This window comes from Aotus nancymaae, unplaced genomic scaffold (assembly GCF_030222135.1).
Source record: "Aotus nancymaae isolate 86718 unplaced genomic scaffold, 86718_ANA_hifiasm-v0.15.2.pri h1tg000028l, whole genome shotgun sequence".
Lineage (NCBI taxonomy): Eukaryota > Metazoa > Chordata > Mammalia > Primates > Aotidae > Aotus > Aotus nancymaae.
This window is the reverse complement of record NW_026988441.1, coordinates 32,274,018-32,286,312: the sequence shown is the minus strand read 5'-3', so window position 1 is coordinate 32,286,312 and position 12,295 is coordinate 32,274,018. Positions and strand designations below refer to the sequence as shown.

The window sequence follows — 12,295 nt, the reverse complement described above, 5'->3', positions numbered from 1 at the left end:
CTGTTTCTGAACTCCTGGCCTCAAGCAATACAGTCACCTCAACCCCCCAAGTAACTGAGACTGCCAAACCTTGCATCACACACACACACTTTTTTTTTTTTTTTTCTGAGACATGGTCCCCGTTGCCCCAGCTGGAGGGCAGCAGTGCCTCCACCTCCCACGCTGAAGCAATCCTCCCACCTCAGCCTCCCAAGTAGCTGGGAGTACAAGTGTGCACCACAACACCTGGCTATTTTTTATTTTTAGTAGAGATGGGGTTTCACCATGTTTCCCAGGCTGGTCTCAAACTCCGGATCTCAATGCACCTGCCTCAGCCTTCCAAAATGCTAGAATTACAGGTGTGAGACACCATGCCTGGTACATCACACTCTACCCTTAGGTTCAAGTGCCTTCTTTGCCTGGCATCCAGTGTCTTCCAGGACCAGACCCCATCTCCCATACTGTATCCCAGGCCTCCTGAGAAGCTCAGAGTTCCCAGAACATGTAATCTCCAGGCCTTTGACTTGGAATGTCCTTCTCCGTGGCTTTATTATCTGACTGGAGATCCTTCAAAGACTTGCTTTACTTTTCTTCCTTGAATGCTTGCTCCTCGTCACTATTACACAGTCTATAACATCAATAACAGTACGTAACAGCCACAAGAAGCAATCATAATAGATGGTGTCTACATTCTTTGATAACTATGTGCCACACTTTCTAAGCATTTTATTTGACATCCCTCCCATTGGAGGTGGAGTCTGTGATGCCTCTCCTTGAATATGAGCTGGCTTCAGTGACTCACTGTAGTGAATAGAAAGTGAAAGTTGTGACACTGTGAGTCCCAGGGTTAAGTCATCAAAAGTGAAACAACTTCCACCTGGCTTGCCCTCTTGGGACATTTCCCTTAGAACTTAGCTGCCATGTTGAGAGGAAGCCCAAGCCACAGAGAGACTGTGTGCAGATATTCTGCCCAACAGCCCAAGCAGAAGTTCAAGGCAACAGCCAACGCCTTGATATATCAGCAAGGAAGACTGCATGATTCCAGCCCCAGCCACTATCTCCAAGTGCATGACAGAGCTTCAGGAAGAACTGCCCAGCTGAACCGAGTCAAAGCCCAGAACTGTGAAAGTGTCTCACTCTGTTGCTCATCCATGCTGGAGTACAATGGCACGATCTCGACTCACCGCAACCTCTGCCTCCCGGGTTCAAGCAATTCTGCCTCAGCCTCCCAAGTAGCTGGGATTACAGGCACGCACCACCACTCCTGGTCATTCCCATCAAACTCTGTAGTCTGTGTATGTCTAATATGTTTTGAGGTCTTGGACAAGCTCTACTAAAAATACAAAAATTAGCCAGGTGTGGTGGTCTGCACCTGCAATCCCAGCTACTCTGGAGGCTGATGCACGAAAATCACCCAGGAGGTGGAGTTTGCAGTGAGCCAAGATTGCATCACTGCACTTCAGCCTGGGAGACAAAGCCAGACTGTGTGGGAAAAAAAAAAAAAAAAAAAAGCCAGGCGCAGTGGCTCACCCATGTAATCTTAGCACTTAGGGAGGCTGAGGCGGGTGGATCACCTGAAGTCAGGAGTTTGAGACCAGCCTGACCAACATGGTGAAACCCTGTCTCTATTTAAAAATACAAAAATGTAGCCGGGTGTGGTGGCAGGTGCCTATAAATCTCAGTTACTGGCCGGGCGCGGTGGCTCACGCCTGTAATCCCAGCACTTTGGGAGGCCGAGGCGAGTGGATCACGAGGTCAAGAGATCAAGACCATCCTGGTCAACATGGTGAAACCCCGTCTCTACTAAAAATACAAAAAATTAGCTGGGCATGGTGGCACGTGCCTGTAATCCCAGCTACTCAGGAGGCTGAGGCAGGAGAATTGCCTGAACCCAGGAGGCGGAGGTTGCGGTGAGCCGAGATCGCGCCATTGCACTCCAGCCTGGGTAAAAAGAGCGAAACTCCGTCTCAAAAAAAAAAAAAAAAAAAAAATCTCAGTTACTAGTGAGGCTGAGGCAGGAGGAGGTTACAGTGAGCTGAGATCCTGCCATTGGACTCTAGCCTGGGCGACAAGAGTGAAACTCAGTCTCAAAAAAAAAAAAAAAAAAAAAATGTTGGGGTCTGGCCTTTGCCCAGGCTGGAGTGCAGGATCATAGCTTGCTGCAGCCTCAAATTTCTGGGTTAGATTGATCCTCTTACCTCAGCCTCCCAAGTAGTTGAGAGTACAACACATACCACCATGCGCAGCTTGGTATTCAGTGTCTGCGTGTATTATTATTTTTTTTGAGACAGGGTCTCACTGTGTCACCAGGCTGGAATATAGTGGTGTGATCGTGGCTCACTGCAGCCCTGAACTTCTGAGCTCAAGCAATCCTGCTTCAACCTCCTGAGCAGCTAGGAGTACAGGCACGCACCACTACACTGGGCTCATTTAAAATTTTTCCCTCCCTCCCCTCCCTCCCCCATCCCCTCCCCCCTCCTCCTTCCCCCTTCCTCCTCCCTCCCTCCCTCCCTTCTCTCTCTCTTTTTTCCGAGATAGGTTCTCACTGTATTGCCAAGCCCGGTCTTGAACTCCTGGGCTCAAGCGATCCACCCACCTCGGCCTCTCAAATTGCTGGGATTACAGGCATGAACCGCTGCACCCGGCCTTGAAGTTTGTCTTGAGGGCTATACAAGTTAGGCAGCTTCTTGGCAGCCTTGGTGGCACACAGTGGGAAGGAACTTCTCCTGCCCTTGTCGGCCCCTTTTCTAACCCCCTCTCCATTTCCAACACCTGGGTGTTCTGAGTTATGTTGACTGCTCTAGGGTACAAGCTATCCATCATTTACACTCTAGGATGAATCAGTTACTAATTCTAGGATCTGAGAATTAGACCTGAGACACCTGTTACTTTCTGACAATTCTCCTTCCCACTTATTTCCCCAAGAAGCAGCCACATCACATGCTCTAGCTGGAGACTTTATTCAAGAGGGAGAGGGAAAAGTGAGAGAGAGTTGGGTCATTTCTGGGATAAGCTGGAGAGAGGTGTCTCTGGAGCTCCAGGGAGGAGGGACACAAATCTGGAAACTATCAGAACGCTCAGAGGGAGAGGGGTGGGTTCTGGGTGTCTGAGGGGCGGGGCCGGGGGAAGGGACGCGCCCCCTACTCAGGGCCACGCGTCCGCTAGGGACCGCTGCCGCTTCCACTGCCACTCCCGCTGCCCGCAGCGTCCAGGATGGAGTTGCGAGGGCGGCGGGAGCGCCGGGAGGGAGCTTCCCGGGCCCGCCGTCCTGGTCTGGGATGTGGTAGCGCGGAGATGGAGATGTTGAAGCAGTGACGGGCGCCAGGAGCAGCCACCGGTAGGGCGTGGCCCAGCGCCGAGCGACAAAGGTCCGTCCCATCTGCGAAGGTCTAGGAAAAAGGGTGGCGTCAGGGCTCTAGTGGGCGGAGTCCGGAGACTTGGGTGGGGGGGCAGGTCTTCCTCCTAGGGGCGTGGCCTGTCAGTTCCTTTGGGATTGGGATCAGAGCGGAAGCGTGTGGCCTGGGAATCTATGTGCGGGACCAGAGTGGGGGCAGGTCCCTGGGAGGGGGTGAAGGTTCTTACTGGGCCCTAGGGGCCTGAATCAGGGTTGAGGGCAGTGGGGGCGTGCAGAGAGGTCTATATCAAGGCTGGGGTTTTATAGAGGATGACTGGGCTTCTGGGTCCTCCAGGATGAACAGTGGATGGGCCCAGAGCAGGGACAGTTTCTTGGGAAGGGCAAATCTGGACTCTGAGAGCTTTTGGAGTCAACAGGCACAACCCAATACGGAGGCTGACCTAGGGAAGGGTGTAAACCGGGACCTGGGGAGTGCCAATCCGATCTCTGGGGTCTAGACAGGGTAAGAAAGAACTTGGTGAGGAGGCTCTCAGTCTCTTCCCTTCACCCTCTGCCCCACGCTCACCTGTCCATAGGTAAGGCAGCTGGGCTCACAGCCCCTTTTTTCTGAGAGTGGGAGCCAAGTTGGGCCGCAGGTGATATCATCTTCGCAGTTGGCAAACCTGGAGATAGCATGTGGAGAGATGGCTTTGTAGCTACGTTTCCGCGGGATTCCGGCTCTTCAGGACTGAGTTCAGTTTATGCTCCTCCCTCGGATCCAGGCCCCGCCTCTTAGAACCACTCCCCTACTAACCCCATCTCTCCAGATTTCACCTTGCCCCATATTCTACCAGATCTTTCTATACTCTGGGTTATGTCACAACTGGCCTCGTCCCTGCAGACCTCAGACCATTTGTTCCAGGCCAACCCCTCATATTTCCTCACGATTTCATTTTCCATTTATTTATTTATTTATTTTTGAGACGGTCTCACTCTGTGACTCAAGCTGGAGTGCAGTGGCGTGATCATGGCTTCTGGCAGCTTTGCCCTCCCAGGTTCCAACAATCCTTCCACCTCAATGTCTCAAGTACCTGGGACTATAGGTGTACGCCATGATGTTCGAATAATTTTTTTTTTTTTTTTTTTGAGACAGAGTCTTGCTCTGTTTCCCAGGGTGGAGGGCAGTGGACAGATCTCTGCTCACTGCAACCTCTGCCTTCCAGGTTCAAACAAGTCTCCTGCTTCAGCCTCCTGCATAGCTGGGATTACAGGTGCCCACACCGTGCCCGGCTCATTTTTGTATTTTTCGTAGAGACGAGTTTTCATCATATTGGCCAGGGTGGTCTTGAACCCTTGACCTCAGGTGATCTGTCCGCCTTGGCCTCACAAAGTGTTGGCATTACAGGCATGAGCCACTGCGTCCAGCCCATGTCTGATTAATTTTAATTTTTTTGTTGATACTGGGTCTTGCCATGTTGCCCAAGCTGGTCTTGAACTCCAGGCCTCAACCAATCCTCCTGCCTTGATCTCTCCAACGACTGAGATTACAAGCACCCACCCTTTCACGTTCTCTTTTCTTTTTCTTTCTTTTTTTTTCCCTGCCCCCTCACGTTCTTTTTTTCAATCAAGAGGACTCACCCCTTAAGAAATCTCAGGGCCTGACTTGGCACGGTGGTTCACACCTGTAATCCCAACCCCACTGCTGAAGCAGGTGGATCAAGGTCAGGAGTTCGAGACCAGCCTGGCCAACATGGTGAAACTCTGTCTCTACTAAAAATACAAAAATTTAGCTGGGCATGGTGGCGTGTGCCTGTAATCCCAGCTACTCAGGAGGCTGAGGCAGGAGAATTGCCTGAACCCAGGAGGCGAAGGTTGTGGTGAGCCGAGATCGCGCCATTGCACTCTAGCCTGGGTAACAAGAGCGAAACTCCGTCTCAAAAAAAAAAAAAAAAAAAAAAAAAAAAAACAAAAACAGAACTTAGCTGGGCGTGGTGGTGGGCGCCTGTAATCCCAGCTACTAGGGAGACTGAAGCAGGAGAATCGCTTGAACCTAGGAGGCGGAGTTTGCAGTGAGCAGAGATCGCGCCATTGCACTCCAGCCTGGCTGGGCAACAAGAGCAAAACTCCATCCCAAAAAGAAAAGAAAGAAAAGAGACGAGAAGAGAAGAAAAGAAAAGAAAATCTCAGGGCTCTGAAAAGCCACATCGCCATACGCAGGTATCTTAAAAGTTGGGGGCTTCTCACGCCTCCCACCTTTCTACCTGGGTTCTAAACATTAAGCTGCATCTCTTAAACCTTGGTCGTGTTGGAGGCCACTCTCCTTCACGCAGAAGGCCAAGCAAACCGCAGGCTCCGCCCTCTCCCCCCGCGCAAGTCACAAGCCACGCCCCTTGCTCCCGCATCTCCTACCAGGCCTGGCAGAGCTCCTCGCAGAGCGGCTGTGCCTGGCGTACCCCCAATAGCCGCAGGCGGAAGCGACTGCGCAGGGCACGTTGGAGGTGTTCCAGGAAGGATTCGCACCTGGACATCGGGAGAGATAGGGTCCAATGGGTCAGGACCTGAGGGGAGTTCCGGGGAAAGTGGGGCAAAGTACAGGAGAAAACACCGGGGGGTGCTGTACTCACTCAGGGCTCGGCACTCCACAGCGTTCTGGATAATTCCCAGGGCCCGATGTCTCTGTTGTGTCCATCTCTGAGGGACAACAAGGTCCTGGCAAAGGGGACCCCTGTGAGCCAGAGTCTTGGATCCTCAGATAAGGTTTGCGAACTGAGGCCTGGGGATCCCCCGGACGAGGGAGACCCCAATCACACATCAATCCTCACAAACCTGTGTCTTAAGACCCTTCCTTTGGAATGCAAATGCAGCTTCAAGTAGTAATAATCATTTCTCATTTATAATAATCAGCTTAGTATTTGTCACGTGCCTGGTAGTGACACATATGCTTAATGTTTTTCCTTTTTTTTGGTTTTGAGACAGAGTCTCACTCTGTCACCCAGGCTGGAGTGCAGTGGCTCGATCTCAGCTCACTGCAACCTTGCCTCCTGGGTTCAAGCAATTCTCGTGCCTCAGCCTCCCAAGTAGCTGGGATTTCAGGCGCACACCACCTCGCTCAGCTAACTTTTGTATTGTTTGTAGAGACGGGGTTTCACCATGTTGGCCAGGCTGGTCTCAAACTCCTGACCTCAAGTGATCTGCTCACCTCAGCGTCCCAAACTGCTGGGATTACAGGTGTGAGCCACCGTGCCCTGCTTGGTTTAAGATTTGGTTTAATCTTAACAATAGCTCTTCGAGGTATGTTTGCTATTTTTTTGGGGGGCCAACGTGAGACTCAGAGAGGTTAAATGACTTCCTCAGAGTCACACAGCTACAAGGTGGCAGAGTTGGGATTTAAACCCAGGCAGTCTCTTAACCACCATTCTTCAGTACTATCCCTGCCTCCCACCCTGGTGGCCATGCTAGGATCTTCTCATAAGGAAATTCTAACATTGCCATGGGAGAGTAGGTGTGGGTTTCTGGGTGTTGGTGATGAGGCAGGGTCCGGGGTGCTCACCTGCCAGGTGCGGCTTGTCTTTGCCTAGATCAGTTGCCAGCCCATGGTGTCGCTGGGACCTGGCTTGGAGTGAGCGGCTCCCTCCACAGGCTTCCAGCAGGATCCATGCCAGGGTCAGTTGCAGGACCCAGGCCAGGCTGATGGGTCGCATGTGGACCCTGCAGGCCATGTCCACCTGAGATAAAAGCTAGCAGGCATAGGGTGGGCTTCAGCCATCCCTTTCTGTGAGCTCAGGGTGGCACCCACCCGATGCATACCAAGAAGCAGTGCCAGGCAGAGTAGGGAAAGTGCAGCTGAGGAGGAGGCTGGGCAGTGGCCAAGGACGTTCAAATCCCAGGAGACCACCAGAGCCCGCCTCCAACCTAGGAGACCCCCTCCCATCAGACCTATGTCCTCTCTGTCCCTTTAGTGCCACCCCCACCAAGCTTAGACCACAGTGGCCCTCCCCCCATTCAGCAGGATCGCCCACCTTTTTAGTCCTCAAGGGACCCCCTCTTTTCTCAGAACGAAGGGGACCTCCCTACCTCTTCCAATCCCCCTCTCCTGTTCAGTAATTCCTCCCTCTCTACACAGCCTCCCTCCTCCCTCTTGATCCTTGCTGGCCCCTCTCTGGGTCACCTTCTCTCGGCCCACAATCGGCTTAAGGGGCACCAAGAGCTGGGCCTTTGGGACCAGGCGTGGTGTGGCAGGCTCATGTTCTGTCACTGGGGCCCAAAGCCCCAGGGCAGGGACAGCTAGGGGTCTGTGGAGACAAGACTATCCCCTTCCTGCCCCCCGGCTTCCAGCCCCTCACCTGTTAGCTGGATTGGGGTCTAGAGGCTGCTAAGACACCTCAGGATCCAGTCCAGGAAACGGGCAGCTGAAAGGGGCGTGGTTTGATACAGGGGCGGGACTTCCCACCATCCCGCCCACACTCCAGCTGACCAAAGGCTGGCCGATTTGGGGCTGGTGTGTATATGTGTATATCCTTGTGTTTGCCTTTATGTTGAGCTTGTGGCTTAAGCTCTGTATCTATATATGTGGGGAGTGTGTCTCTGTGTGTGTGGAAGTGTGTGTGTGTGTGTGTGGAAGGTGTGTTTGTGTGGCCTAAAACCTGCATGTGTTCGAGGAACCTGTGTCTGTTTATGGCTATGTGTGTGTTGAGCATGTATGTGTGTGTTTGTTGTGTGAAGTTATGTTTATGTGTGTTTCTTGATGGATTGGTTGTGTGTGTGCATATATATGTGTACGTTCAGAATCTGGATGAGGACTGTGTGTCCCAAGCCACGTGTGTGCAGTTAAATAAAACATAATCTTAATAAATGAGTGAAGGGAGAATGTAGGATTGGGTTGGTGTCCCTGCAAAAATGTTGGAAGTCAGTGGATAAAGATTTTTTTTCTTTTTTCTTTTTGTATCCTGGAATTCAAAGATAAAGGTTATTGACCATGTATGTTGACTATGAGTGAAGAAGGAAATGTCGTGTGCTGAACAAGGTGTGTTTGCATGTACACACTTTTTTTTTTTTTTTTACTTATTTATTATTATCTTTTCTCTTTTTATTTTTTCTTTTTTAGTCCACCAGCTCACAGAAGCATGTACACATTTTATGTCCTTCTGAAGTTTCTGTGAATGTGTGTTGCTTGTCAACACTCCCTTAACTCATCCATTCATTCAACAAACATTTATTGAGCTACTGTGTGCTAGATTCTGGGGATGCAGTAGTGAACAAGACACAAAAATTTCAGCCAGCCATGGTGGTTCACACCCGTAATCTCAGCACTTTGGGAAGCTGAAGTAGGAGGATCATTTTAGCCCAGGAGTTTGAGACCAGCCTGGCCAACATGGTGAAACCCCATCTCTACTAAAAATAATATTTTAAAAATTAGCTGGGCATGGTGACACATTCTTGTAATCTCAACTGTTCGGGAGGCTGAGACATGAAAATAGTTTGAACCTGGGAAGCAGAGTTTGCAGTGAGCCAAGATTATTCCACTGCACTGCAGCCTGTCTTGAAAAAATAAAAATAAAAGACATAAAAATCTCAACCTTCATAGAGCTGACATTCTAAGGGGAGAATCAGATGAGAAAAACATGCTTGCAGTGGGCATGGGGGTGTGTATCTATGTGTTGTATTACGAGAATAACTTGTGTTTTAGATGAGAATTTGTGTGCAGCTGGACATCCCTTGGTTTTGGAACTATGTGACTGTGCTTACATTTATTGTATGTTTATATGTGTTGTTTGTGTATGTTTGCATTTGATGAGCGTGTATATGTCTGTGTTTCTTAAGTATGTGTTGTATGGCTGCAGTGTGAGTTTGTGTGTATCTGTATTTATGGATGTTTGCGTGTATCTGCATTTGTTGAGTATGTGTTTGTACATGTGTTAATTTGCAGTATGTGTGGATCTGTTTGTGGAGTGTGTTTGCAGAGTATGTTTGAATATATATGTGTGTGTTTGCTGAGCATGTGATTGTATGTAAGTGTTCGTGTGCCTCTCATCTCAGGGCAAGAGAGGCTTTTTGTCCGTCTCTTTTATTGCTGTACTCCCTCCTAGATCCCAAAACACTATGTTGCACACAGTAGGTGCTCAATTAGTGGTGAGGAAGTGAACAAATCAGTAGACACTGTCTCTAGGTCCCTCTGTGTGCACCCAGTGATGTGCTGGAGGCCTCCGTAAGCAAGACCTGCTGGACCTAGCCTTCCCCTGGTCCATCTTGAGGTGGTCTAGGATGCTTGTGGGTCAGATCTGTTCAGCCTCTGGGCCATGCCTTACGTCAGAGCCTCCGTATCTTCTCTCCTTCCCTAATCTCAGCCCCCGACCCTGTGCTTGGATTTCAGCACCGCGGACAGGAGCGTGCGAGACCAGCACCAAGGAGAGCTCCCGCGGTCGCCGTCGTGACAGAGGTCGCCAGGGGCGGAGTCCCGGCCATGAACGGAGAGATGTGGGAGCAAGGGACTCAGCGAGACGGCGACACAAACGTGCCGACAAACATAGTGAGACAGACATAACCCAGGCAAAGGCGTGGACTTGAGGCGACAAGCTCCTGGGGAAAAACCCGGACCCAGGTTTGCCGTCACCCCTGTCGTCCGGTAGGGGTCGCTCTTACCCAGCGACCGCGCCCTCCAGGACCTTGGGGCCAGATACCGGCCACCACCCCTTGGAAAGCCCTTCTGTCCCCCAATGCCAGGACTTGGAGTGCTGAGGGCTCGTACACTCTCCAGCTTCGGGAAGCATGATGGATTTGGCCTCATCTGTGTGAACAGGGAGGAGCGTCGAGGGAGGTGAAAATCCCTTTAACTGCTCCCCTCTCCAACTACCAGCTAATCGCTCCTATAAATACAGATGGCCTGGCCTGGCTCCTTAATCCTGACCGTGAGGGAGGGGTCGCTAGAGGGGCTGCAGGGTTCCCTGAGGCGGCTCTGATTTCGGGGCGGGGGGGGCGCGTAATATGCATGCACATGTTTTTCTGAGGTTGCATCTCCCATGAGGACGGGTCTTCTCAGTGAAAATGTCACTCTGTATGAATGACATCTCTCCTGGAGCTGTGGAGGTCTCATGGGTGGGGACAGTTTCCCACAGATGATATGGGTTTTACGGGTCTCTCATTGGGAGTATCCTCCCCAGGGTCTCCACGGGAATCGTCACTCTTGGGATCTTTATCTTCGGGGAATGCCTCTTCCGTGGGCAGGGGGGGTGGCTTTTGAGAGGAATGTCACCTCTCAGGGACCATATCTCTTAGAAATGATTTTCAGGGTTGGGGGAGTTCTTGATTGGAGAGGGCGTCCCTGTGGAAACTATCTCCTTTTGGGAATGTGTCTCACCAAGGGGGTCTCCGGGGGAACGAATGTAAAGGGAATGTATCTCAGGGAGAAGCCTTCCTTTAGGGTGTTTCTTGAGTGGGGGTTCTACCCTTGAGAATGTCTCTCCCCTGGGGTATCTCTCTTTATAGGGGTCTCTCGGCAGCTTGGCTCCCATGGGGGCATCAGGAGGCTCCGCCCCCCGCCCGCCCCTTCCCCCCCAGCGCGGGCAGCGGTGGCTGAGCCCGGTCTAGGGCGCCCAGACGCAGTGACGGCGCGGGGCCCGCCCCACTTCGCTCCGCCTCCGCCATCCCCCCCCAAGCCGCCGCCGCCGCCGCCGCCGCCGCGGTCCCCGCGGCTTCTCACTCCCTCCCTCCTCCCTCCTCCCGCCGCCGCCGCCTCCCTCCTCCCTCCCCGGCCGAAGTCGCCGCCGCTGCCGCCATGGACGATTCGGGCCTCATCCGCCGCCGGAGGCTGCAGGTACGCCGCTGCCTGGGCCCCGGGTGGAGAGCAAGAGGTCGGCGCCCTGGGGCGGAGCCGGGCAGAAGGCGGGAGAACTTGCACCAGGGTCGGCCGGGCGCCCCCTCCCATGGGCTCGGGACGCTAACCGCGGGGAACGCTGTGGCGGCGCGTCCTGCCGCGCTGGGGACCCCGCCCCTCAGGCGCCGCCCGGCGATCCAGGGAGCTGCCGGAGTGGGTGCAGCCTAGCGCTCCACCTCGAGGATCGCCTGAGGGGCGCCTGGACCGCCCTAGGGGGAGGGGGCTGCGGCCGAAGTCATCGCTCTGGCGCCTCGCCAGGCTGGGGGTGAGGGGGCGCAGAGCAAAGTTATTGCCCTAGGGCTTGCGCCCCTCGGGGCCACCGGTGCCGCTGCAGGTATAAACATGTTTGTGCGGCAGCCTCGCCCCTCACCACCCCAGGAGCCCCCTCCCGAGGCACAGGACGCCCTGCGTCCCCCACGCACCTGCCTGGCCATCAGGATTCTTCCTACTGCCCTAATTGGACAGGCACCTAGACAGCTTTCTCACTCTTCATTCCACCTCCTCCACTACAACATCCACCCCCCCACCGCAATCCTCAAGTCCAGCCCAGCTTGTGGGTGGGCGGGAGCGATTTTTAGCTCCTTGCAGCCTTAGAAGATACTGGTCGCGAGGCTGCGCAGGCGCAGGAGGCGTGCGTCCACTGCACGGAGTGGGACACTGAGGATCGCTGTGGAGTGTGGCGAAGGCAGGCACAAACTCAGGTGTCAGGAGGTCCTACCTCCAAGGTAGGGAGGGATTCTGAAGCCGAGAAGGGTCCTCTGCCTGTCTTCAGCTGCGCTTCCAAGGGGTTAATACGGAAATTCAGGGTTAATACGGAGGTTCGGTCCCAAACATCCCAGAAGGGAAGGTGATGATAGCTGTGCCCTAAGGCTCTGCCTAGGGTCTGGCCCTTCTCAGCGTCCTTGGAGCTCAGCCCCAGGCTTGGTAATCTGGAGTTTAGGTAAAGCCAAGAATGGGCCCAGACTCAGGCTCCATCCCTAGCCTGAGTCTTGGGAAAAGAGGATTCAAACCCTCACTTAGGGCTTCGTCCATTTCTAGACTCCCCCACTATTCCCGAGGTTGAAAACCAAGGGATGCTGATCGGTCAGTGCAGCAGGAAAAATGGTGATCAG

At 53.0% G+C, this 12,295-nt stretch overlaps 2 protein-coding genes across 5 annotated transcripts in view; one reads left to right on the top strand and one right to left on the bottom strand.

Annotated features, from left to right (window-relative positions):
- Positions 1–2,920: 2,920 nt before the first annotated feature.
- Positions 2,921–11,721, bottom strand: RTBDN (retbindin). Of its 4 annotated transcripts, none has more exons than XM_012435879.3 (6): positions 11,606–11,721; positions 6,864–7,050; positions 5,938–6,022; positions 5,723–5,833; positions 3,900–3,996; positions 2,921–3,368 (listed from the first exon to the last, which is right to left on the bottom strand). In XM_012435879.3, exons 1-6 carry the CDS (start codon positions 11,615–11,617, stop codon positions 3,141–3,143), a joined length of 720 nt encoding a protein of 239 aa, XP_012291302.1. In that variant the 5' UTR covers positions 11,618–11,721; the 3' UTR covers positions 2,921–3,140. The 4 variants fall into 4 exon arrangements, with proteins under 4 accessions (XP_012291302.1, XP_012291305.1, XP_012291304.1 ...); XM_012435882.2 differs by lacking the exon at positions 11,606–11,721 and adding an exon at positions 7,657–7,724; XM_012435881.3 differs by lacking the exon at positions 11,606–11,721 and adding an exon at positions 7,388–7,647.
- Positions 11,064–12,295, top strand: part of MAST1 (microtubule associated serine/threonine kinase 1) — a 42,299-nt gene continuing 41,067 nt past the window's right edge. Inside the window, exon 1 of the mRNA XM_012435878.2 lies at positions 11,064–11,123. Coding sequence (XP_012291301.2) covers positions 11,085–11,123 — 39 coding nt within the window. The 5' untranslated portion in view covers positions 11,064–11,084. The remainder of the gene's footprint in view (positions 11,124–12,295) is intronic.

Excerpts from the sequence above, each read along its gene's own strand:
- RTBDN (XM_012435879.3), bottom strand. Across the intron at positions 6,023-6,863 it reads AGACAAGCCGCACCTGGCAG|GACCTTGTTGTCCCTCAGAG; the intron begins GTGAGCACCCCG and ends CCCCTTTGCCAG. Across the intron at positions 3,369-3,899 it reads GCTGCCTTACCTATGGACAG|ACCTTCGCAGATGGGACGGA; the intron begins GTGAGCGTGGGG and ends CCTTTTTCCTAG.